The sequence below is a fragment of the Oncorhynchus nerka genome, linkage group LG10 (genome assembly GCF_034236695.1).
Source record: "Oncorhynchus nerka isolate Pitt River linkage group LG10, Oner_Uvic_2.0, whole genome shotgun sequence".
Lineage (NCBI taxonomy): Eukaryota > Metazoa > Chordata > Actinopteri > Salmoniformes > Salmonidae > Oncorhynchus > Oncorhynchus nerka.
This window is the reverse complement of record NC_088405.1, coordinates 41,169,859-41,196,716: the sequence shown is the minus strand read 5'-3', so window position 1 is coordinate 41,196,716 and position 26,858 is coordinate 41,169,859. Positions and strand designations below refer to the sequence as shown.

Below are 26,858 nucleotides of genomic sequence, written 5' to 3'. Positions count from 1 at the left end.
CAAAAGATAGAGGAGGTTGTGAAATATGAACACGACTCAAATGTTTTTTAAAATATAGATGGAAAATAATATAAATTGGTGTAATGATGATAATACTCTCAATGTAACAAAGCAGAGAGAGGGTTGGAAAGAGATGAAACGTGATTTTAAAAAAACATGCGTTTGCCCCTGGCTCTGTTTAAAAGATGGTATTATTAGAATTTTTTATATGACAGAGGTTCCACATGTTGCCAAGATGCAAGTTCTGTGGGAAAATATTCCTTGGATTTTATTCTGTTATTTCATTATTCTTAGCCTACTGTAAAATGTGTGTTGACTGTGATCAGAATAGCCTGTGTCTTGTTTGTTTAATGAACAAAATAACTATAGATTTCAGGTGCGTGCCGCAGCCTCACAGACCAGTAACATAGTTAAACAAAACAATATGCCATTCTTTTGAAAATAAATTGTGTTAGTCTTATGTTTCTTAGGACCTGCCTAAAACAAATTAATAATGTAAATCTTTGTGATGGTTTATATTCAATGGGTTTATTAAAATAGACATCCGCCCACATTGGCCCACATCTACTCCCACTCCTACCCTTGCCGCCATGTGCATCAAATCAAAGTTTATTTGTCACGTACAGTGAAATGCTTACTTACAGGCTCTAACCAATAGTGCGGGGGAAAAGTGTGTGTGTGTGTGTAGGTAAGTAAAGAAATAAAACAACAGTAAAAAGACATTTGAAAATAAGAGTAGCACTGCTATATACAGACACCTGTTAGTCAGGCTTATTGGGGTAGTATGTACATGTAGATATGGTTAAAGAAACTATGCATATATGATGAAAAGAGTAGTAGTAGCGTAAAAAGAGGGGTTGGCGGGTGGTGGGACACAATGCAGATAGCCCAGTTAGCCAATGTGCAGGGAGCACATGGGAGATGTAAAAGGCTCATCTCTGCAAGAATGTGGTAAAAATGTATGAGTTCAAAATAAAAACATACTGTGAAGTCTGTCTGTAAAAGGGTATATGGAATATCGCTCTCTGCTCATGACTGTACTCTTTTGGGGGGGATTGAGATTTTAAACTTGTTTGATGAATGTTTTGCAGTTTTCCCTTTGTCATTAATTGAGTCTTACAACAGTCCTTTATCTTTCATTTCAGGAACTAGAAAGACAAAAGCACACGTGCACTGTCCTGCAGCACAAACAAGTGGAGTTAAAAGAGGGAATCCGCCAGAGAGATGAGCTCATAGAGGTATGTCTGCACCAAGAAAACAAACATTTGGTGGCAATCTGTTCACACCTGTTCTACACCTCTTTCTACAGTTCAATTCTCTACGGTACTGCAGTATCTTGATGAAGATCCAAGAGTGTGAGACTGTGCTTGTCTCGCATTCATCCCAGTGTCTCCTGACATCACTCTGTTTCACCGTTTTCTCCATCTGCTCATTATCATGTTTATTTGCCTCGTCTCTCTATACTGAAATGCTCTCTTCTCCATATCATTTTCTGGCCTCCCGTCTTTTTCGGTCTCTTACCTTTCGTCACTCTCACTCAATTTCTATTCAATGCTTTTGTCGCATCTGCATTTCTTATTCTTCCTCTAATTTATCCTGTCATGTCTCTTTCCTTTCTTTTAATCTATTTCATTGTTTTACCCTGTATCCCCATTCACTCTGTCTGTATGCAATACCACTACAGAAGAACCAGCGAATCCAGACTAACTTAGATACCCTCACCAGAGAGGTGTTTGACCTGCAGGAAACGATAAACTGGAAGGACAAAAAGATTGGGGTAGGAGGTCACGCTAGGGACTCTGAAGGATGTGAGAGGCAATAGATGTGCACAGACAGATATAGCTTGCTTAGTTTTGGTTGTATGTCTGACTCTGACCAAATGGAATTTGAAAAGTTGTGTTCAGATTCAATCCCCATCACTCAAAAGCATTGGTGTAAAGTACTTAAGTAAAAATACTTTTAAAGTACTACTTAAGTAGTTTTGGGGGGTATCTGTACTTACTATTTATATATTTTTTCGCAACTTTTACTTCACTACGTTCCTAATGAAAATAATGTACTTTTTATTCCATACATTTTCCCTGACACCCAAAAATACTTGTTACATTTTGAATGCTTAGCAGGACAGGAAAATGGTCCAATTCACGCACTTGTCAAGACAACATGCCTGGTCTTCCCTACTGCCTCTGATCTGGCGGACTCAATAAACACAAATGCTTTATTTGTAAATGGTGTGTTGAAGTGTGCCCCTGGCTATCCGGGAATTTCAAAAACAAGAAAATGGTTCCGCCTGGTTTGCTTCATATAAGGTATTAAATTATTTATACCTTTAGATACTCAAGTATATTTTTGGAATGCATTTACTTTTTATACTTTAGTATATTTAAAACCAAATACTTTTAGACTTCTACTGAAGTAGTATTTTACTGGGTGACTTTTACTCAAGTATGACATTTGGGTACTTTTTCCAACACTGCCCAAAAGTGTAGATGGGTATTTCTATAAATAATGGGGACATTGGGATCAATATTACAAAATGATTTGAACAAAAATAAAAAGGAATTTCATGCAGTTCCACATGAGTAAGAAGATAAGTGGATAAACCCATAACTCCACCTATACAACAACATAGGCATAGGACTATACATCCTTTAAGGAGGGTTCATACAGACATTGGCAAGTCAAATTCAAGGACTTTCAGGGACTTTTTTCATGCACCTAATTGTAATTTAACGACATCAATGTTATAAATTATACAAACAATTGTATATAATTGTACATATAGGGCCTAATATAGAACCCCCCTCCCCCAAAAAGCATGGGGGGAAAAGTAGGCCATTAGCTACCACTTTTTAGACCATGCCAATGTTTAAATTATTATTACATTCTAAAATACAGTGCCTTCCGAAAGTATTCAGACCCTTTGACTTTTTCCACATTTTGTTAGGCTACAGCCTTATTCTAAAATTGACTAAATTGTTTTTTTCCCTCATTAATCTACATAAAATACCCCTCAATGATAAAGCAAAATCATGTTTTTAGAAATGTTTGCTAATTTATTAATAAAAAAATATCACATTTACATAAGTATTCAGACCCTTCCCTCAGTACTTTGTTGAAGCAACTTTGGCAGTGATTACAGCCTCGTCTTCTTGGGTATGACGCTACAAGCTTGGCAAACCTGTATTTGGGGAGTTTCTCCCGTTCTTCTCTGCAGATGCTCTCAAGCTCTGTCAGGTTTGATGGGGAGCATCGCTGCACAGCTGTTTTCAGGTCTCTCCAGAGATGTTCGATCGGGTTAAAGTTCAGGCTCTTGCTGGGCCACTCAAGGGCATTCAGAGACATGTTCCGAAGCCACTCTTGCGTTGTCTTGGCTGTGTGCTTCGGGTCATAATCCTGTTGGAAAGTGAACCTTCACCCCAGTCAGGTCGAGCACTCTGGAAGAGGTTTTCATCAAGGATCTCTCTGTACTTTGCTACGTTCATCTTTGCCTCGATCCTGACTTCGTCCCTGCTGATGAAAAACATTCCCACAGCATGATGCTGCCACCACCATGCTTCACCGTAGGGATGGTGCCAGGTTTCCACCAGAAAAGAATTCAATCTTGGTTTCATCAGAGCAGAGAATCTTGTTTCTCATGGTCAGTCTTTAGGTGCCTTTTCCTGTGGAGTGGCTTCCATCTGGCCACTCTACCATGAAGGCCTGATTGGTGGAGTGCTGCAGAGATGGTTGTCCTTCTGGAGGTTTCTCCCATTTCCACAGATGAACTCTAGAGCTCTGTCAGAATGACCATCGGGTTCTTGGTCACCTCCCTAATCAAGGCCGTTCTCCCCCGATTGCTCAGTTTGGCCGGGCAGCCAGCTCTAGGAAGAGTCTTGGTGGTTCCAAACTTATTCCATTTAAGAATGATGGAGGCCACTGTGTTCTTGGGGACCTTCAATGCTGCAGACATTTCTTTGGACCCTTCCCCAGATCTGTGCCTCGACACAATCCTGTCTCGGGGCTCTATGGAAAATTTCTTCAACCTCATGGCTTGGTTTTACTCTGGCATGCACTGTCAACTGTGGGACCTTATATAGACAGGTGTGTGCCTTTCCAAATCATGTCCAATCAATTGAATTTACCATAGGTGGACTCCAAACAAGTTGTAGAAACATCTCAAGGATGAACAATGGAAACAAGATGCACCTGAGCTCAATTTCGAGTCTCATAGCGAAGGGTCTGAATACTTATGTAAATACTTTTTATTATTAGCAAACATTTCTAAGAACCTGTTTTCGCTTTGTCATTATGGGGTATTGTGAGTAGATTGCTGAGGAAATGTTTTTATTTAATCAATTTTACAATATGGCTGTAACGTGGAAAAATTCCAGGAGTCTGAAATACTTTCCGAAGACACTATGTGAGAATGTGGACCATTGCCTGACTAAATAGATTGATTGCATGCATGGCGATATTTCTGTAGCCTATGTGGCCAACGCAGGCACACATAATAAAGCCATGAATAGCGATAGCATTAATCTCATCATTTCAAAATCAAATCCATTTTTGTGTCACATGTGCCGAAATACAACGGGGTGTAGACCTTACAGTGAAATGCTTACTTACAAGCCCTTAACCAACCATGCAGTTTTATGAAAAATACCATCAGTAAAATAATCTCACCATTGCTGTTTTTATAATGAGAAAGTGACCAAAAACCAGGTTCCTTTTTAATGGAATGATTTGTATGGGAAGCCAATATTAGATGTTGTCATCCTCCTAATAATCTCATGTTGTTTTACTGCAACACAGTAGCGCAGGGAAACAAATGAAAGTGGCCATCTCTCACAAAATGGAATCACAGACCAGTATAAGGGAGCAGGAGAACTTATAAATTGGCAACAATAATTACAATAACTTTTCAAGCACCAAATTGAGGAAATGTCACATTTAAGGTAGGCCCATTCCAGTACTTCTGAGCTCCAAATTCAGGTAGGCTACTTCAAGCACCTTGTATTGTTTAAATTTGCAGGTCTAACATAAAAATAAATACCAGATCATATTGTAAATAAGCCCGCTAGGCTGTGTAAATGGTTGTCATTATATCCAGACAAATTAATAGGAATAACGTTGGGTGTTGCGCAATCGCCTGTCCTACACAAGACTGTCTAATCCGAGGCACAAAAACACATGAAGACATGAACTCATTACCTTCATGCTTTCTCTGTTAAATCTAACAAGACCCTGCTGGAAATAAAGCAGACAACAGATGATCAACATCAAGTTGCTAGGATATTAGATCCAACGTGGATCCAGGCACAACTGTCTTCACCGGCGTAACGAATGAGACAACACAAATATTCTGAGCCTTTCTCCCAACAGTAGGGCTGCTGTTGCACCGCATGCGCTATCACATCATCTGTTCATCACCGTCACTCGGAAAATTCCTTCCTTCCTGAAAATTTCACGGCGTAACTAGTCAGCTGGACATGAAATGCAGATCCCAACGAGTATTATGCGTAATTATTGAAGAACCATGTTGACAGTATCAATTTAGGCTTTAAGTACCATGGTAAGGTGAGTCTTTCGGTTAGAAGCATTCATTCGATTTCGCAATGCATACATTATTTTGGATTTGTGTGCCCATGAAAACGAAACTGCCCCCCCCCGTAACGTAAGGAGACACTAAATATTACGTAGTTACACTGAATTTCTGAGATCTCTATACTGACAACTGTCCTACTGCTAGATCCATGATTCTTAGAGGGAACCAGTTAAATGTCTAATTTAACTGATTTAATGCTTAATATATGATATAATGACAACTTACACGGCCATAAATCCAAGGACAGAAAAGTAGTTTTGTCACCCGATTTTAGACAAATCTGTCAAGACACCAACCATGATAAAGGATTAAACAGGTTTTAAATCAACTCATGCATTTTATTGAATAGAACTATGATCCCCCTTATATCTTCATGTAATGACATGAACAAAAATTGGCAGATTTATCAATGACTTATCAACAGCTATAACAAGTTGTCCTAGTTTATAGAAAGACCCGCAATCCCCCCTCAAGTATTTAAAACATTGGGTTGGTGCGAGCTTCCACCACATTCCTTACACCAGTCCAATTCCTTTTAAATCGTGAGAGGGAGTGTTACGAGTGTACAATTCAGCAGAAGGGTCGGGAATCAGACCACCTATATCAGCCTGAAGGAAACTTGCTGCTGATTCACCGATCAATTAAATCTGTATCAGATAATCGACTGGTCCTAAACAGTCTATTGCCTCTCTCATAGTTGCATGACAGGGAGCCTGTAGTCTTGACCATTTCTAATTCACAGTTTGGACTTTCCCTTCATGTGCATGTGAATTGACGATTGTTGGCTCACTAATTGACATTTTAAGTTGGATGCTATGGTCATTCTAGATTTAAATGTAGGTTTTGTATGCAATCCACAAAGTTTAGTCAGTGCAAGGGAAAATGTGCACCTGCAAGCATTTGATATGTCGTGTATGGAAAGATCCATATGCCACCTCATTGATGGACATTTACACTGAAATGACAGCATGAGATCCATTTGACATGAGTCAAGACATCTTTCTTTGCAAAAAATAAGATGTAGTTCTACACCTAAAGCTTTGCCTGTTTAGTGTCAGATTGTGTCTGTTAATTGGCCTTTAGCGCTCCCTTACAGCACTGTCTTGTGTTGTCTGATCTGTGAGCATGTGGTGATTGTGTTTAACGTCTGCCACTTTGCCTTTCCAACTCAACCTTACCATTTTGGTGTGCCTTTTGTGTGTGCATACAGACATATGTGCTTGTACAAAAAACATATCATTGTTGTGTGCATTCATGTACGCGTCAGTCTTTCCAACCTATCCTCGCCTCTTTTCTTTCCTTTCTTTTCTCCCTCCTGCGTGTGGCCACCAGGCCTTAGAGAGGCAGAAAGAGTACTTTGATTGCATTAGGAATGAGAGGGATGAGCTCAGAGATGAGCTGGCTGACATCAAGGCGAAGGCCAAAACAGGAGAGGTAGGTCTCACCACCAGAGGGCTGGGAATAGTAGTATATATTTCCATTATATAGACACATTTGGTTTACAGGAATAAGCTCGCTAGCAACCAAACAGTGATGAAAAAAAGCAACTAGTGGGGTCGACTGTCGTGTGTACCTCACAGTTTGTTCCTATTGTTTCTCCCAATGTCAAATTTGTTGGACACTTGTTGTCTGTCAGCCTGCGCACCAGTAATGGAAACCTTTTAGTACACTGTCACTTAATACGTAAAGCTCAACAGTTCTATGTGGTCTGCTCTGTGGCTTTAATGTAGAACTGAACATTTTCCTCCACTCCTCAATAGCCACCTTTCGTCAGCTAGGGCAGATTTTGTTTTAAATCTGTCTGTTTCCTCAAAGATATTATGCTACTTATCCTTTTATCTATAAAATGTCTTGCACAACCAGCTACATTAGTTTTAATTATAGACATTTATTTGGGGATTCCAACAGTCACTCATTTGCATGATGACACACAAGGTGGAGGAGTCTCATTTCATACAAGCACGACCTTTTGACCTATTTCAACGTGGAGGAGAGGCGGCGAGCAACACCAATTGAGATTCTCCCCGTCTTCCTTTGACTCCTCCTAGAAACACGGCCTGGTCATAATCCCTGAGGGCATGCCTAACGGGGACATCAGCCACGACGACCCAGCCACAGGGATCACTGTGGTCACACAGGAGGCTGCCCAGGTGCTGGAGTCAGCAGGAGAAGGGCCTCTGGGTGAGTGGAGGGGACAGGAGCAGCTCTATTAAAGGGAGCATGGGGACAGATAAATGAACTTGTATCATTCAATAATACCAGGGGGAGAGTTTCATTGCTTTGGCCATAGCTGCAAGGAACATCTTATGATATTTTCTTTCCTTTGCAGATGTTAGGCTACGAAAGCTTGCGGATGAAAAGGATGAACTCTTAGCTCAGGTACATAGAGTTTTCCTCTTCGACCCAAGTGACACGTTCTCATGAGTCTTTTTGAACTGTCTGCGTGTGGCGTTTCACAGATCAGGAAGTTGAAAATGCAGCTGGAGGATGAAAGGCAGAAGCACTCGAAGATGGAGAACGCCTTCACAGAGGGAGAGAGAATGGAGAATGGCACTGATCTGCACGTCATCGAGATGCAGAGTAAGTCTCATTCGTGCCCAAAACTATAAAAAAAAAGATCACAACACAGAGGCATACACGTCACCACTTAAGTCTGTCTAAAGACTTTCTCGTTACATTATTCATACACAGAACCCCACTTGTCCAAAACATCCTATTAGCAGCTGCCAGTTCCATCTCTTCTTGTGTGCCAAGAACGAACTAACAGCAAGGCTCATATCTTTATTCTAATGTCCTGCGTAAGGTAACTGTACTAACTCAAATGTTCTACTCTCTGCAGGAGATGCCAACAGACAGATAAGTGAATACAAGTTCAAGCTCTCGAAGGCAGAACAGGAAATGGGCACAATGGAACAAAACGTAAGTCATGGAAACACTGACATCCACATGTACCCTAGCTGACCATATGCCAACTGGATACATTAGTGTTTGAATGAGAAAATGAAAATAAGTCAGATTCGTATGTGAAGGACTTAGTTTCATTATCCTCATATCCAGATCAACAGACTTGAAGGACAAGTGTCCAGATACAAGGCATCGGCGGAAAACTCAGAGAAAATAGAAGATGAGCTGAAAATTGAAAAAAGGAAACTTCAAAGGGAGGTAAGAACCCAAACTAAAATCAAGTCCGTGGCCAATGTTTGATTTTACATCAAATGTTCTCTAACCATTCCCCTCCTTTTGCCACAGCTGCGTACAGCTCTGGATAAGACTGAGGAGATGGAGATGACCAACAACCACCTAGTAAAGCGCCTTGAGAAGATGAAGGCCAATCGGAACGCCCTTCTGTCTCAGCAGTGAGGTCTGCTGGATTGCCGCAGAAGCCCTTAAACTCACACCTCAGTGTCTGGAGCACATTTCCATTCTTCCTGTAACACTTAAAGTTGTGTAGCAAAACCAAAAACACTTACAGAAAAAAAGCAACACTGGTAGCACCGAGGCAAGAGTGTGTGTTTTTTTTTTTTTTTTTAATAAATGATTAGCATTGGTTTGTGCACCAGTGTCTTCGGAGGGAGACTCAACCTATTAAACCATAGTTACTAGGGGGAGGTGATGAATCTAAGGAAGATTTGACTCATTACTTTATTTTTCAAAGCTTTGTACTACATGTTATTCACAAGGTTTTACTGCTGGGTGCTTGGCTATTATAATTTTTTTTTAATAAGTTGCATGAATGAGTATAATGGCGCTTTTTAACTGTTAAACCCTTACGGCTGCTCTCTGGCCGTGCACCTATCCATAATCCCTCACACAGTGAAGTGCCTTCTCACACCTGGAGACTGAGGGTTTTGCATTAACCAAACAATTCAAAACAATAACTGGTACAGAATTATGTATTTAAAGGTGCAGTCATGATTTAATGAAATATATAGAACCAATTGTCTGCAGAGGTTTCTCAAATATTTAAAGATTTCTTGGCAATAAGTGTAAATGTCAGAACTGTAAATACAAGGTAGATTTGTTTTTTTTTTTTGCATGGGTTATGGCACATTGAATTCCATTTGTAAGAGTGATGGTTTGAGGTTCTTTATTTGGGGTACATCAGAAGACAGCACTACATACCACTTCTCAAACAGTGTTCGCTGCTTTGAAAGCCAAGCAGTTTCAAGTCTCAGGACCACACAGTGATTGTGTCTGGGGCAGCTATCGCATTGAATAAACTCTTAACAGATTTACACTGCCCTTTGTTTCATTTTGTTACCAGTAAACATGAACAAGTTGTTAATGCTTGAATTATACGCAAGCACCTCAATCCACTCTGTAAAAGTCAATGGTTAGAGCTCCCACCACCTAAACAATTTGGAAGATGAGGGTTTGTACAGTACATAGTTATAGGTTAGAGTTGTTTTGGCAAGTCTGTTAGAACATCTACTTTACATGACAAGTCATTTTTCAGACATTAATTCATAATTCCAGTGGGTCAGAAGTTTACATACACTAAGTTGCCTGTGCCTTTAAACAGCTTGGAAAATTCCAGAAAATGTGGTCATGGCTTTAGAAGCTTCTGATAGGCTAATTGACATCAATTGGAGGTGTGCCTCCTTGCTTGACATCATGGGAAAATCAAAATACCTCAAGATTTTGTAGATCTCTACAAGTCTGGTTCATCCTTGGGAGCAATTTCATCTGTACAAACACCATGAGACCACGCAGCAGTGTTCTGTCTCCTAGAGATGAACGTAATTTTGTGCGAGAATCATTACCAGAACAACAGCAAAGGACCTTGTGAAGATGCTGGAGGAAACGGGTACAAAAGTATCTATATCCACATTAATTGAAAGGCTGCTCAGCAAGGAAGAACCCACTGCTCCAAAAAAAAGACAGACTACAGTTTGCAACTGCACATGGGGACAAGGATGGGACATTTCTCCAAAAAGGACTCTGGTCTGATGAAACAAAAATGGAACTGTTTGGAGGGAAAAGGGGGATGCTTGCAAGCCGAAGAACACCATTCCAACCGTGAAGCACGGGGGTGGCAACATGTTGTGGGGGTGCTTTGCTGCAGGAGGGACTGGTGCACTTCACAAAATAGATTGCATCATGAGGTAGGAAAATTGTGTGGATATATTGAAGCGACATCAGTCAGGAAGTTGAAGCTTGGTCGCAAATGGACAATAACCCCAAGCATACTTCCAAAGTTGTGGCAAAATGGCTTAAGGACAACAAAGTCAAGGTATTGGGAGTGGCCATCACAAAGACCTGACCTCAATCCCATAGAAAATTTGTGGGCAGAACTGAAAAAGGGTGTGCGAGCAAGGAGGCCTACAAACCTGACTCAGTAACACCAGCTCTGTCAGGAGGAATAACCCAAAATTCATCCAACTTATTGTGGGAAGATTGTTGAAGTCTAGTTGAAACGTTTGAACCAAGTTACACTCAATTAGAATTACCTTTAAATTGTTTATGTAAACTTCTGACCCACTGGGAATGTGATGAAAAAGTAAATCACTCTACACTATTATTCTGACATTTCACATTCTTAAAATAAAGTGGTAATCCTAATTGACCTAAAACATGAATTTTTACTAGGATTAAATGTCAGGAACTGTGAAAAACTGAGTTTAAATGTATTTGGCTAAGGTGTATGTAAAGTTCCGACTTCAACTGTATATCAAATGGTTTCCCGAAACAGACATGCAGCCCATGGACAGTGTTTCTCATGTCTTAGCATCGCTCAAATACTTTGTAGAGGTCTGGTAGATTAGCAATCTGGAGTACGCTGCCATCCTCACTGAAGTGTTTAGGGGGACTGAAGAGGCTCCGGAAGGATTTAAACAGGAGATGCTCCACCTTCCAACGCCACGAGTTCAGCTCTGCATCCTGCAACACATTCACAACCATAGTCTGTTCAGTAAGTGCTAAATGGGACCAAAACTGAAAATACAAGAGCTTGTTCCTACGACATGGCAGTATTTCTTCCATTTCAAAATGATTTGCTCCTGAATCCTTGGTTTCTACTAAATGTGACCTAGGTGTCATCAACTACCCGCTTATATCAGATTGACAAGTGCGAGACACACTACAACAACAAAAACACAAGGCTGTGTTCATTAGGCACGCAACTGAAAATGAAAATAGGCCAACTCCATGTAGTCCTTCCCTGTCAGTCCATTTCCTTCTGTTTGATGCCTAATGAAAACGACCCAGGATGGCGCATCTGAGTGACATACCTGCTCCTCCTCTCCCGGCTCCAGCTCCAGGACATACTGTTTCCTGATAGAGTAGAACTGGCTGCACTCCTTGCTGAAGTCTCTGAAACAGTCCTTCTCATTGTCCCAGTTCACCTACACAACCCCTTCGATTAGTCCGTTTAGTATATAAGAACTTATTGATAAGACATGGTCATGGATAAGAATAGTTCACACCTCAGTAGCCAAACGTAGGATGAACATGGGCAGACCCTCCATAGGAGGGGTGTACTTGTCAAGCAGCAATGGCAAACCGGTGAGATTTCCTTCCTGCAAACAAGACACATTCTGATCTTAAGTTTTGCCCTGATTTCATGCATGACAATTGCATTTAGGGGGCAAGTGCTAATGGTCCAACCAGGTATGATTTCAATGTTTTTGTCAGCACAGACAGGATACAGAGGGTCAGCAGACAGACCTGGTCGATCTCCATGGAGAAGTAGTCCTCCAGCATCTCAGATTTCTTCTTCAAGAAGTCGACTATGTATTGGGCCAGACCCTCCTTGGGCCCGTCCTCCTCCGACCAGCCGCTCTCCTCGGAGTCCAGAGCCAGCATGGCCAGGTCATAGAGTGGCGCAGGCTCCTGGAACAACACAACATCATCAAGCATGCTCTGATCAGGCCCTACACCCAAACAAGGGCACTGCGTTCATCCACCTCTGGCCTGCTCGCCTCCCTACCACTGAGGAAGTACAGTTCCCGCGCAGCCCAGTCAAAACTGTTCGCTGCTCTGGCCCCCCAATGGTGGAACAAACTCCCTCACGACGCCAGGACAGCGGAGTCAATCACCACCTTCCGGAGACACCTGAAACCCCACCTCTTTCAGGAATACCTAGGATAGGATAAAGTAATCCTTCTCACCCCCCCCCTTAAAAGATTTAGATGCACTATTGTAAAGTGGCTGTTCCACTGGATGTCTTAAGGTGAACGCACCAATTTGTAAGTCGCTCTGGATAAGAGCGTCTGCTAAATGACTTAAATGTAAATGTAAGCAAACTCGGAGCCAAATATCTGGGCCCGTATTCACAACGCATCTAATCTAAGTTTAGGTCCTCCCTGTCCATCTTATCTGAAAGGCTAAATTGTTCTGAGACAATTAGTGAAAACAGGCCCAGAATCACAGCCTCTGGTAATGTGATAACAGGATTTTAGAAACAAATAAACTTATTTACATAAGTATTTAGACCCTTTGATATGAGACTCAAAATTGAGCTCAGGTGCATCCTGTTTCCATTGATCATTCTTGAGATGTTTCTAAAGCTTGATTGGAGTCCACCTGTGGTAAATTCAATTGATTGGAGATGATTTGAAAAGGCACACATCTGTCTATAAGGTCGACAGTGCATTAAGGTCGACAGTGCAGTTGACAGTGCATGTCAGAGCAAAAAACCAAGCCATCAGGTTAAAGGAATTGTCCGTAGAGCTCAGAGATAGGATTATGTCAAGGCACAGATCTGGGGAAGGGTACCCAAAAATGTCTGCAGCATTGAAGGTCCCCAAGAACACAGTGGCCTGCATCATTCTTAAATGGAAGAAGTTTGGAACCACCAAGACTCTTCCTAGAGTTTGCTGCCTGGCCAAACTCAGCAATTGGGGGAAAGAGCCTTGGTCAGGGAGGTGACCAAGAACCCGTTGGTCACTCTGACAGCTCCAGAGTTCCTCTATGGCGATGGGAGAACCTTCCAGAAGGACAACCATCTCTGCAGCCCTCCACCAATCAGGCCTTTATGATAGTGTCCAGACGGAAGCCACTCCTCAGGAAAAGGCATGACAGCCCGCTTGGAGTTTTCCCAAAAGGTGCCTAAAGGACTCTCAGACCATGAGAAACAAGATTCTCTGGTCTGATGAAATCTTTGGCCTGAATGCCAAGCATCACTTTTGGAGGAAACTTGGCACCATCCCTACAGTGGAGCATGGTGGTGGCAGCATCATGCTGTGGGGATGTTTTTTAGTGGCAGGGACTGGGATACTAGTCAGGATCGACGGAAAGATGAACGGAGCAAAGTACAGAGAGATCCTTGATAACCTGCTCCAGAGCACTCAGGACCTCAGAACCTTCGCCCCAGTCTTACAGGACAACACAGGAATGGCTTTGGGACAAGTCTCAATGTCCTTGAGTGGCCCAGCCAGAGCCTGGACTAACATCTCTGGAGAGACCGGAAATAGCTGTGCAGCGATGTTCCCCATCCAACCTGACTGAGCTTGAAGAGGATCTGCAGAGAAAAATGGGAGAAACTCCCCAAATATAGGTGTACCAAGCTTGTAGCGTCATACCCAAGAAGACTCGAGGCTGTAATCACTGCCAAAGGTGCTTCAACAAAGTACTGAGTAAATGGTCTGAATTACTTATGTAAATTGGATATTTCAGTTATTTATTTATTTTAATTGCAAAATGTTCTTAAAACCAGTTTTTGCTTTGTTATTACAGGGTATTGTGTGTAGATGGATTAGGGTAAAAAGCTATTTAACGTAACAAAATGTGGAAAAAGTCAAGGGTTCCGAATACTTTCCAAATGCATTGTACAAGCTGCTCCCAACTTTAAAAATGTTAGGCACCAAATAGAATTTTAGGAGCACCAGAAATAGATATATTTTATATAGTTCAGGCTTACATTAGGCCTATATGAATCCTACCTTTGAAGCACATCTTATCAGAAGCAGACGCTTCTCCTTTCTTCATGGGCCAATCAAATTGGCCTAGACCTACTGTCAAGTTACCAGGTTGTTAGCAAGCTAGGTAACATGACTGCAAAACGTTGTTTGTTATAAAACGTTTTTAGGACTACAAGCAGGTGAGATCCAATCAAATTTCATTAGTCACATGCGCCGAATACGAATACAACATTTTACCTTGCAGCAGTAAAAAAATTATATATACAGGGGGGTACCGGTACAGAGTCAATGTGCGGGGGCACCGGTTAGTTGAGGTAGTATGTACATGTAGGCAGAGTTAATTAAAGTGACTATGCATAGATGACAATAGAGAGTGGCAGTAGTGAGGGGGGGGGGGGGCAATGCGAATAGTCTGGGTAGCCATTTGACTAGATGTTCAGGAGTCTTATGGCTTGGGGGTAGAAGCTGTTTAGAAGCCTCTTGGACCTAGACTTGGCGCTCCGGTACCGCTTGCCGTGTGGTATCAGGGAGAACAGTCTATGACTAGGGTGGCTGGAGTCTTTGACAATTTTTAGGGCCTTCCTCTGACACCGCCTGGTATAGACTGGCGCATATAATAGAGTAACTGTTGTTTTTTTTTTTAAATCACTGAATTTATAAAACAAAACTGACTAAAACATTTTATAAACAGGTGCCAGTTGGTTCTTTAGATAGGTATGGTCAAAAATGTTGGCAGTATCATGAGACGGTACTAAGGTATTCTAAAATGTTGGTACCATGATATTACCGTGGTACCGGTATACCATGCTACACATTGATGTGTGTCATACTTACAGATAACCTAAAGATGCCAAAGTTACCGAAGTCGTAGATCAAAATTTGGTAGAATAGCTCCTGGCTAAAAAAAAGAAGAGAAAAAGCAAAATATTTAACACCTTGAGCAACCGCACAGGAATACTTCTAATTTATATTTATTTTGCAGCGAAGTATATTTTTTAAAGCTTCTACATGCAACTCTGCACAACAAATGTTTTTCTGAACCCTTCTACATTAATGTGGATGCTACTATGATTACAGATACAGTATAATGGATGAGTAAAAAAGTTTGAGGCATAAATATCATACCCCCCCCAAAAAAATGTGAATCTCCCCTGTTATTGATAATGGTGAGAGGTTAGCATGTCTTGGGGGGTATGACCTTTGTGCCTCTGTCACACAAGCTTGATGTAGTCATTGCGTGCTAGGAATATGGGACCAAATAGTTTTGACTACTTTATTACAGGCCTTCAGAAAGTATTCATACCCCTCGACTTATTACACATTGTGTTGTTACAGCCTGTATTCAAAATGGTAGTTTTAATTTACTCACCCATCGAGACACAATATCCCATAATGACAAAGTGAAAATATGTTTTTTAAAATATTTACAAATGTATTGAAAATGAAACACACATATTTAACTGACTTTGTAGAATCCCATTTGGTAATGATTACAGCTGTGAGTTTTTCTGGGTAAGTCTTATAGAGAGATTTGTACAATATTTGCTCTGTACAAGCTCTGTCAATTTGGTTGTTGACCATTGTTAGATAACCATCTTTAAGTCTTGCCATAGATTTTCAAGCAGATTTAAGGCATCTTAGTATCTTCTTAGTAAACAACTCCAGTGTAGATTTGGCCTTATGTTTCAGGTTATTGTCCTGCTTAAAAGGTGAATTAATCTCCCAGTGTCTAGTGGAAAGCAGACTGAACTAGGTTTCCCTCTAGGAGTTTGCCTGTGCTGAGCTCCATTCCGTTTCTTTCTTTATCCTTACCATAACAAATGGGCTGAATACTTATTGACTCAAGATATCTCGGCTTAAATTGTTTATTCCACTTGACATTATGGGGTATTGTGTGGAGGCCACTGACACAAAATCTCAATGTAATACATTTCAAATGCAGGCTGTTACACAACAAAATGTGGAAAGTCAAGGGGTGTGAATAGTCTCTGAAGCCACTGTATGTGTGAATTCTTCCAAATACTTTATGACACCTTCAAATGAGGGGACAAGATGCATAAAGTGCTTTCATATCCAAAAATGCTGCCCCGGTACAAGCTAAATTATAAGTTTTAGCTTAACTGTCCAAATAAATAGGTAGGGGAGTGCATGTGGTTCTGACCTGAGTTTGGTGGTGTTGAGAAGGTACAGTTTGGTATGGTGCTGGATCAGAGTCCACTGGGGGTTGACACAGCCCACAAACGAGTGATTCTGAAGCATCTCTTGAAGACCTGAGGAAGACCAAACATACATTGGACAGGCTCTCAAACCAGATCTTCTGCTAAGTGTTTTTGCCCATCCTTAGTTTACTACAATCTCGTTTTTCTGTACTGAAGTAAGTACAGTATTGCTACAGCTGTGTGCGAAGTAGCTTTCTTCACCTGATGGTGTCAGCAAAGACACAATCACGAGTATAGTGGAATATCTACAGTATATAGTGTATTAGCTCGTTCAAATCGCATTTCCCCTTCCTCAGTTCTCCCCCTTTCACACACTACTTCTAACCTATGGTAGTTAGAATTGAGACCACCGCAGACACTCCTTCCTGTACGTGTCCAGTATTTGATGATGGATGGAGTTGGGTATACCTTTGTGTGTGTGCTCAGTGATGTCATCTCTCAGCTCCTTCACACTGCTCAGCTTGATGGCTCGTCTCCTGGTTGTGGCTGCAGCAGTCAGGTTCTCCTGCTCCTCGTCCTCACCGGCACGGGGACGCTTCCTGGGCCGACCCAACAACACCCACACACTACTATTAAAACTGCTTTTACTAAACACACACCATACTCAGTTAAATACGTGCGCACACACACACACACACACATCTAACAAATACACGCGTGAGTACACACTCCATGCACCACCAAATATACAGACATTCTAAGCACCACTAAATACACTGACACACTCCATAAACCACGTAATACACTATTCAAACAAGCACTCAGTGAATGTATCCCTGAAGCCCACTAAGAAGGCATGATCACCTGGGGAGATCAGCTGGGGTATTTCGGCTGGTTCCCTCCCCATCCTCTGTGGCACCTGGCGCCTGTTCCTCCAGGATCTCTGCGTTGTCCATCTCTTCCATGTCATTGGTGGTCACAGGTTCCCCCCTGCTCTGCCCATTAGGGTTGGCGGTGGGAGTAGGGGCCAGCTTGGACGTCGGCTGGAGAAAGGCGTCCAGCTTTTGGGCTCTACTGTCGGTCCTGACCATCTGATGGGCGTAGACCCGCTCACTGTCCCCTGTGGAGTTGGAGGAAGACTTCCCCTCGCTGGTGGAGACAGACAGCCCAGGCAGCAATGTCTACAAAGAAATAGGTCAAACGGATAACCTTTTATTTTTCACCTCAATTCCAAGAATGCAGCTTCTCTTTTTTACTACTACTGATTCTACACACCAACTAATCCACTAAAGAAAAGAAAGAGAATTCCATACACCCAGTTTAGCTTATTGGCACATACTGTATGTTGTGTTAAATACCTAGTAGTATAATATCCTGTTAAAAACAATACAAATGAGAAGACATTCAGCATGGAGGACTGCCGAGCTAACAGCACCTGTGTGAAGTACGTGCGTGAGGAGTTGGAGCCCAGGAGTTTGCTCTCTATCTGTTTTTGAACGCTCTCGATGATACAGTCTTCGTGGAGGAAGTGCACCTCGTGTTTGGTAGGGTGGACATTCACGTCGATGTTATGAGGGGCAATCTCCAGGCTTAAGCAATAGAACAAAGAACAGTAAACACAACCAGAAATCATTTGCTATCCAGTTAAGTGACAGTAACCAGAGTTACCTGAGATATAGAAATGGGTGAGAGTTCTTGGGAAGGTATGCAGCATAAACGGTCTCAATGGCTTTTTTTAAGGCACTCGATTCAACCAGACGATCTGAGGAGAAAACAAGACTATTAGTAAAAAATTCACAGGAATATCGTATTCAAATTCATATAACTAATTATTTTAACATAGCGCTCCTGTGGCACATACGATTGATGAAGAGGATGAGGATGCACTTCTTGACTGAGTAGTTGGCGTTGGAGATGTGGCCCTTCAGCTTATAGGCAAGCTTCTGATCCTCACAGCCCACTTCAATCAGCTCCCTATGGAGAAAAAAAACGTGCAACACACTGCTCACTCTACATACCACAGACTCAACGGCAAAACTGGTATCGATGACATCAACCCGTTCTGGTTGTAATTAAGTTATTTCAACCAGCTTCGCCCACTGGGGAAGGTCAAGATCACTGGGCACAAGAAAAACCAGCAGAAGTCCAATTAACTTAACAATGCAGAACGTATCAGATTATAGCTCAAAGCATTCACTAACAGATCAAGATAAAAACTCTGTCTGGCAGATACAATTCAAAATGGATGGCATAACCTTTATTCACTCAACAAGGAACTGACATCCCAACATGAGAGAGTAATCTTGGAGGGGTATTTTTCCCCCCCCGTACCTGCTGACTGTATTGCCAAACACCACACGGATATTATCCAGTATGGAGGCGTTGGGTAGGGTCCTGACGTCTGCCATGGTCTCGCCTTGCTGGGAAAAAAATATTTTAAAAAGACAGAATATTTGTGACAAACAACCGAAGTCTCCTCCCTTCGGGGACAATGACCTCCGGTGAAAACATCAAGGGTAGGAAACGTGAAGGAAATCAAAATCTCACCTTTTTGACAGCAAAGCTTTTCCCAGAGTTGTGTATGGCATACCTGTCAAAACAAAAAGATCAAAAAAGATAGGTTGCATGAGTCACAACACATTGCCAGCACACAAAATTTAAAAAATATTTGTGACGCTTGAGGCCACACACACACCTGCTCACCACCTCCACAATCCTGGAGTACTCCTCACTGGGGCTCTTCAGTGCTTTCCTCCTGGTGGACACGTTATAAAACAGATCCTCCGCCTGTGGATGTTCAGAGATACTTGAAGTCGTCGTCTCTTTTCGCACATTATAGTCGATATACCTTTGCAGTTGTAAGTGGCCATTTAATGAACTCACAGTGATCTGTGTCCCCTGGTTTCCAGCGCAGGGTTTGGGTTGGGTCTTTAGTTTCCCATCGCAGTAGGTGGCTCTGGGGAGGGTGAGGGCAGCACTTACAGACTGAGGATTCAAACGCGTTACTGGGCAATTCGACAAAAGGACTGATGGCCTCGTCAATCAAAGTGTAATGAAATAACAGGCTACCTGTAAGCACACTTGGCGTCAGCCGTTTTGGTTGTTATGGTCACATGGGCAACATGGCTTATACTGGCAAGTGCCTGAAACACACACACACACACGTCACATGGATAGTCCAGAAACACTAGAATTTAAAATCTAGCTTTGCCCACATAAAGAATTAACCTACACCAAAATACATCCCCATTACAACGTAACCTTGACAAATGTGGATGGTTGAATTACTCAAACGATCAAACAAATCGGAAATGCTTCACCTCTCCTCGGAAACCATAGGTCGAGATGGCGTTGAGGTCCTCAAAAGTCTGGAGCTTGCTTGTTGTAAACCGTTCACATACTATCTCCATATCTTCTTTCTTCAAAAGAGAAAGTAAAACAGTCGAAAGGAAATTGAGAAGTGAACCAAAATATGGACTTGGTGGAAGTTGTTTATTTTGCTTACATGACTCACTCTCTCACACACACACACACACCTTACCCTGATGCCAGTGCCATTGTCTTGTATCTGAATAAGTTTCAGACCCCCCTCCTTCACAGTCACCTGTATGTTGGTGGACTTGGCATCTAAACTGTAACATTACAGTGAATGCAGATGTCATATGGTGAACCAAACTGATATCTTCTCACAAACCAAATTGCAAAGACTTGGTACAGTAACTATGTAAACAATCAGCTGTCATGCGAATAGCAACTGCTGCACAGCTACAGTTAGCTATGGATATAACTCCAATGTGACAAGTATTAAATCACATTGGAGTTATTGCCAAAGCTAGCTATGCTACAGATTCAGTCACCAGATGCTGGGGGGCAGTGCAGCAAAGTCAGGCACGCAGCTTCAACAGTACAGAAAAAGACGTGGTAGGGACCAGCAGCTTCATGCAGGACTTCCTCACGCACCTCAGCAGCCTGTATTTGACACTGTAGAGAACCTCCGTGGCTGAAGTCCACAGCTGCCTGACCACCACCCAGGTAGTGTTGAACAAACACACGAGCAGGTGTGTGTGTGTGTTGGTGGGTGGGTGGTATGAATATTTTTTTATTCATAATTCATACAAAATGTTGTTACTCATACATGCACGTCTAAAACTTTGTTACACTGTTGTATTCTCTGACATACAGACCTGGACCCAAACTGAAGACTTGTCTGGCCAACACAGACACCTATGAGGGTGTCAGTCTGACACCCAGAGATGACAGCACCCTGGTTCGTGTGACATCATCCATGTCCAAACTCATTGACTGGCTGTGCCAAAGCATGGGCAAGATATTTGGGGATTTTAGCTCTGGGATCTACAAAACTGGTGGATCTGCAAACTTGGCCTGATGCAGAAAAGTTTAGCATCTTACAATAACACTCCTGATCTTACTAACAATCCACACTTGTTAAAAACCCATAAAAGCATTTAACTAAATATTATTTTCCTTATTGTGTGTGTGTATCTTCAGATTTTGGAGATTCAGAGGTTGATGATCTAACAAGGCAAGTTCAGTCTGTGATGTGGATCTGATCCCAGACCAGTGGACCATCCTGAAAGCTAGGTCCTACCAGGATCCAAAGAGCAGCGTGAAGAAGACGTCCTGGCCCGAGGTCCACAGGACGTTCAAACAACTGTGCCCTGACCTTCTTCAGCTGGTAGAGATCAGCTCAAGCCAGCGTCTGACCCAGAAGGCCAAACTTTATGGAGCAGAGAGGAGCAAGGAAGACTGAAGACAAGGAGGAGGATAAGTCTGAACAAGACTGAAGAGGCCTGGCCTAATTTCAATCAAGCATGTGTGTGCGTGTGAGAGAGCGCGCGAGAGAGAGATAGATAGAGATGTAATGGTTAGTAGTTCCGTGAGTTCTTGAGACTAGAGGTCGACCGATTAATCGGAATGGCCGATTAATTAGGGCCGATTTCACGTTTTGTTAACAATCGGAAATGGCATTTTTGGGCGCAGATTTTTTTTATTTTATACCTTTATTTAACTAGGCAAGTCAGTTAAGAACACATTCTTATTTTCAATGACGGCCTAGGAACAGTGGGTTAACTGCCTTGTTCAGGGTCAGATCAACAGATTTTCAACCTATCCGCTCGGGGGATCCAATCTTGCAACCTTACAGTTAACTAGTCCAACGCTCTAACCACCTGCCTCTCATTGCACTCCACGAGGAGCCTGCCTGATACGCAAATGAAGTAGAAGCCAAGGTAAGTTGCTAGCTAGATTTAAAAACATATCTTATAAAACACAATAATTCATAATCACTAGTTATAACTACACATGGTTGATGATATTACTAGTTTATCTAGCGTGTCCTGCGTTGCATATAATCGATGCAACGCTGGGGGATGATTTAACAAAAGAGCATTTGCGGGAAAAAAGCACAATCGTTGGACGACTGTTGTTGCCGTAGGCGCCGTTGTTGCCGTTGCTGTCTGGTGAGGACCTGCCTTACAACAGGCCTACAAGCCTTCAGTCCAGCCTGTGTTCCTGGTGTAACTCGGGCAGTTGTTGTTGCCATCCAGTACCTGTCCCACAGGTGTGATGTTCAGATGTACCGATCCTGTGCAGGTGTTGTTACGCGTGGTCTGCCACTGCGAGGACAATCAGCTGTCAGTCATGTCTCCCTGTAGCGCTGTCTTAGGCGTCTCACAGTACTACGGACATTGCAATTTATTGCCCTGGCCACATCTGCAGTCCTCATGCCTCCTTGCAGCATGCCTAAGGCACGTTCACGCAGATGAGCAGGGACCCTGGGCATCTTTCTTTTGGTGTTTTTCAGTCTCAGTAGAAAGGCTTCTTTAGTGTCCTAAGTTTTCATAACTGTGACCTTAATTGCCTACCGTCTGTAAGCTGTTAGTGTCTTAAAAAATTTTCCACAGGTGCATGTTCATTAATTGTTCATGGTTCAATGAACAAGCATGGGAAACAGTGTTAAAACCCTTTACAATGAAGATCGGTGGTTATTTGGATTTTTACGAATTATCTTTGAGACAGGGTCCTGAAAAAGGGTTGTTTCTTTTTTTGCTGAGTTTATGTATACACGTGTTTAATTGAACCTTTATTTAACAAGGCAAGTCAGCTATGAACAAATTATAATTTTACAATGACGGCCTAACCCGGACGTTGCTGGGTCAATTGTGCACCGCCCTATGTGACTCCCGATCACGGCCAGTTGTGATACAGCCAGGGATCGAACCAGGGTCTTTAGTGACACCTCTAGCACTGAGATGCAGTGCCTTAGACCGCTGAGCCACTCGGGATGCCCTTTTCTTTGGGCTCTTAACTTATTCCCCCCCTAGATAATTTCCAGCAATTCTACACATTATCTTTAAAACTTTTTAAATGTTTCGCTCAGCCTCATGGCAAAATGTGTACCGTTAGGAAAGGATAGGAGAAAAGACAGCTAGCAGAGCAAAGGATGGGAGGAAAGGGATCAAGGAAAGGAAGCTGTCTATTCTTTATTTAATCTGTATTTAACTAGACAAGTCAGTCAAGAACAAATTCTTAATTATGTAGGGGGCACCAGTACCGAGTCAATGTGCGGGGGTACAGGTTAGTAGAGGTAATATGTACATGTAGGTAGAGGTAAAGTGATTATGCATAGATAATAAACAGAGAGTAGCAGCAGTATAAAAACAATGGGGGGGGGGGGGGGGTCAATGTAAATAGTCTGGGGGGCCATTAGATTAATTGTTCAGCAGTCTTATAGCTTGGGGTTAGAAGCTGTTAAGGAGCCTTTTGGACCTAGACTTGACGCACCGGTACCGCTTGCTGTGCGTTAGCAGAGAGAGCAGTCTATGACTTGGGTGACTGGAGTTTGTTTGGGCCATCTGGCACCGCCTAGTATATAGGTACTGGGCTGTACACACTACCCTCTGGAGCACCTTACGGTCAGATGCCAAGCAGTTTCCATACCAGGCGGTGATGCAACCGGTCAGGATGCTCTCAATGGTGCTGCTGTAGAACTGAGCATCTTTTCTGTCTCCTGAGGGGGAAAAGGCATTGTCGGGCCCTCTTCTCCACTTTCTTGTTGGGCTTGGACCATGATAGTTTATTGGTCATGCAAACACCAATGAATTTGAAACTCAACCCACTCCACGACAGCCCCGTCGATGTGAATGGGGGCGTGTTCGTCCCTCCTTTTCCTGTAGTCCACAATCATCTCCTTTATCGTGCTCACTTGAGGGGCCCCTTGCGTCATCTGTGGATCTGTTGCGGCAATATGGGAATTGGAGTGGGTCTAGGATTTCCGGGATGATGGTGTTGGTGTGAGCCATGACCAGCCTTTCAAAGCACCTCATGGCTACCAACGTGAGTGGTACAGGGCAGTGGTAATTTCGGTAGGTTACCTTCGCTTTCTTGGGCACAGGGACTATGGTGGTCTGTTGAAAGATATAGGTATTCAGACCCTTTACTCAGTACTTTGTTGAAGCACCTTTGGAAGCAATTACAGTCTCAAGTCTTTTTGGGTATGATGCTACAAGCTTGGCACATGTGAATTTGGGGAGTTTCTCTCATTCTTCTCTGCAGATCCTCCCAAGCTCTGTCAAGTTAGATGGGGAACGGCTTCCGTCTGGCCACCATAAAAGGCCTGATTGGTGGAGTGCTGCAAGGAACTCTGGAGCTCGGTCAGAGTGACCATCGGGATCTTGGTCACCTCCCTGACCAAAGCCCTTCTCCCCCGATTTCTCAGTTCGGCCAGGCAGCCAGCTCTAGGAAGAGTCTTGATGGTTCCAAACTTCTTCCATTTAAGAATGATGGCCACTATGTTCTTGGGGACCTTCAATGCTGCAGAAATGTTTTGGAACCCTTCCCCAGATCTCTGCCTCTGCCTGTCTTGGATTTCTACAGACAATTCCTTCGACCTCGTGGCTTGGTTTTTACATAGACAGGTGTGTGACTTTTCAAATCATGTCCAATCAATTGAATTTACCACAGGTGGACTCCAATCAAGTTATAGAAACATCAAGAATGATCAATGTCACAGCGGTCTAAGGCACTGCATCTCAGTGCTGGAGGCATCACTACAGACACCCTGGTTCAAATCCAGGCTGTATCACAGCCAGCCGTGATTGGGAATCCCATGACGGCCTACATTGTAAATAAGAATTTGTTCTTAACTGACTTACCTAGTTAAAATATATATATATATATATATATATATATATATATATATATATATATATATATATATTGTGTGTAGATTGAATGCACTGTATGTAAGGGATAATCAACAAGAGGCTATGCGTTCTATGGAAAATAAGGAATGCCATGGAAGGTGTGTTCCATAATGCGTTAGCGGAGTAGAACTAATCTTCCACGGACTTGAACTAATCTTCCATTGACTAACGCATAGCCTCTCGTTGATTATCCCTTACATATATCACAGCTATAGCATAGAGCCACGAGTTGATTATCCCATTTATGCCATGGCTAGAATTTAATACATTTGCCACTATACATTTTCTCAACATCCACTGAAGTAGCTAGCAAGTTTACTAGATCGCAACAGTAGTTGCCTTGGTTACCAAACAAACATACTTGCTAGTTTATCTAAACAAACCATCAGTCCTAGCTTGCTATTATGAAAATCTAATTCAATAATGGCAATAATGTTTTCAATTCGACTTTTACTGTCAAAAGCAGTTCAAACACAGAACATGTAAGAACTAAATATAGTAAAGGAATTCTACAGTGCATTAGAGGGAAATAATATGCATGCTCTAAAATAACCTTCAAACCAATCCAAAACAAGTATTCAACAATGACATGGCAAAACAGACATAAACCGGGTGGTTCGATCCCTGAATGCTGATTGGCTGACAGCCGGTGTATATCAGACCCTATATATCACAGGTATGACAAAACATACATTTTTACTGCTCTAATTACATTGGTAACCAGTTTATAATAGCAATAAGGCACCTCTGGGGTTTGTGGTTATAAGGCCAATATACCACTCCGCGTTGTACTTAAGAACAGTTCTTAGCTGTGGTATATTGGCAATATACCCCCCCTTATTGCTTAAATATACCACGGCTATGAGGCAAAACACTTGTTTACTGTTCTAATTACATTGGTAACCTGTTTATAATAGCAATACTGTACCTCTGGGGTTTGTGGTATATGGCAAATATACCACGGCTACCTCCAGGCACTCCGCCGTGGATAAGAACCGCCTTTAGCCGTGGTATATTGGTCATATACCACACACCCTGATTGATTGTAAATGCGGAAAGGGAACTACGAACGATAGGAGGAAAGACCATTATTTGCTTTTGATAATGACTCATTTACTTTGGATCATGACATAGTTTCACAAACATATCTATATAGGCATATTTACAGACGGATTTTCATTTTAAAAGTTGCATTCTGTATTTGCACAACTGACACACACACACACACACTGATAGAACTATCTCCATAGAGCTAGCCAGCTAACTCGTTATATAACGTTAGTACCATCAGACACAATTATAAACTCTTAGCTTGAACGCTAGCTAGCTACTTTTGTTAGCATTCATCCACGTTAGCTAGTTAACTTACCAGTTTTCAAGCAATTCTTTGATAGCATTTGCAGGACGTTGGATAACTTCTCCAGCAGCAATCCGATTAACAACGGTCTCGTCGAGTCTCCGAATCACCCCGGACATACTGTTAGCTTTGATTCAGATTGTGAATATTATCAGAAGTAACAGAAATAGCTGATTAAATGGGACACCCTTACTTAATAAGAGTAGCTAGCTTAACATCCTACCACCATCACAACATGTTGTTAAAAGCGCGGGGGAGAGTGAGGGGTTCGATTAATCTCGCCAGTGCGCCCATTGAGCCGTGTTTTGCACCGGCTGAAAGTTGATTGCATTCGATTTGGAACCGGGCTGCCTCCCGGACGTTGAGCCAGGTAACCCGCTCTGTCCGAGGCCGAGGTCGCCTCAAAACAAAAGTGAAGTAATTATTAAGCAATAATTAAGTAATTCGTAGGATTCTGTTTTCCCATGCAACAGTGACATCTGCCTTCACAATAAAAACTAGTTGGAAAAAGCACACATTTATTTTATGGAAAAGAGATGTATGTTTCTGGACGATGCACCAATACTGCCTTGTTGACAAAATAACGGAGTGGTGTCACTTACTGCTTTCGCCCGATGATGTGACCGGATTTTTGCCAGGTTTAACCTGGGCCAGTGTAAAATAACTCCC

General features: G+C 42.3%; 2 protein-coding genes across 10 annotated transcripts in view; one reads left to right on the top strand and one right to left on the bottom strand.

Moving 5' to 3' along the window:
- The window catches only part of lrrfip2 (leucine rich repeat (in FLII) interacting protein 2), a 55,849-nt gene extending 46,027 nt beyond the window's left edge, over window positions 1-9,822 (top strand). For 5 of the 7 annotated variants that reach the window (XM_029669912.2, XM_029669908.2, XM_029669915.2 and 2 more), the window contains 9 exons: window positions 1,146-1,238; window positions 1,685-1,777; window positions 6,920-7,021; window positions 7,636-7,768; window positions 7,917-7,966; window positions 8,047-8,167; window positions 8,427-8,506; window positions 8,645-8,749; window positions 8,837-9,822. In XM_029669912.2, the coding sequence (XP_029525772.1) occupies window positions 1,146-1,238; window positions 1,685-1,777; window positions 6,920-7,021; window positions 7,636-7,768; window positions 7,917-7,966; window positions 8,047-8,167; window positions 8,427-8,506; window positions 8,645-8,749; window positions 8,837-8,947 (888 nt within the window). In that variant the 3' untranslated portion in view covers window positions 8,948-9,822. The remainder of the gene's footprint in view (window positions 1-1,145; window positions 1,239-1,684; window positions 1,778-6,919; window positions 7,022-7,635; window positions 7,769-7,916; window positions 7,967-8,046; window positions 8,168-8,426; window positions 8,507-8,644; window positions 8,750-8,836) is intronic. The other 2 variants (XM_029669920.2, XM_029669922.2) reach the window with 1 other exon arrangement.
- On the bottom strand, window positions 9,658-26,426 carry mlh1 (mutL homolog 1, colon cancer, nonpolyposis type 2 (E. coli)). Of its 3 annotated transcripts, XM_029669899.2 has the most exons (19): window positions 26,202-26,420; window positions 20,149-20,239; window positions 19,928-20,026; window positions 19,677-19,750; window positions 19,491-19,563; window positions 19,303-19,394; window positions 19,155-19,197; window positions 18,939-19,027; window positions 18,469-18,581; window positions 18,276-18,369; window positions 18,043-18,196; window positions 17,472-17,788; window positions 17,076-17,206; window positions 16,610-16,718; window positions 15,283-15,346; window positions 12,254-12,418; window positions 12,013-12,105; window positions 11,818-11,931; window positions 9,658-11,467 (listed from the first exon to the last, which is right to left on the bottom strand). In XM_029669899.2, the coding sequence occupies exons 1-19, from the start codon at window positions 26,306-26,308 to the stop codon at window positions 11,312-11,314; spliced, it is 2,178 nt and encodes a 725-aa protein (XP_029525759.1). In that variant the 5' UTR covers window positions 26,309-26,420; the 3' UTR covers window positions 9,658-11,311. The 3 variants fall into 3 exon arrangements, with proteins under 3 accessions (XP_029525759.1, XP_029525761.1, XP_029525762.1); XM_029669901.2 differs by lacking the exon at window positions 20,149-20,239 and having other exon boundaries at window positions 26,202-26,220; XM_029669902.2 differs by lacking the exon at window positions 9,658-11,467 and having other exon boundaries at window positions 11,856-11,942; window positions 26,202-26,426.
- Between the last annotated feature and the right edge of the window lie 432 nt (window positions 26,427-26,858).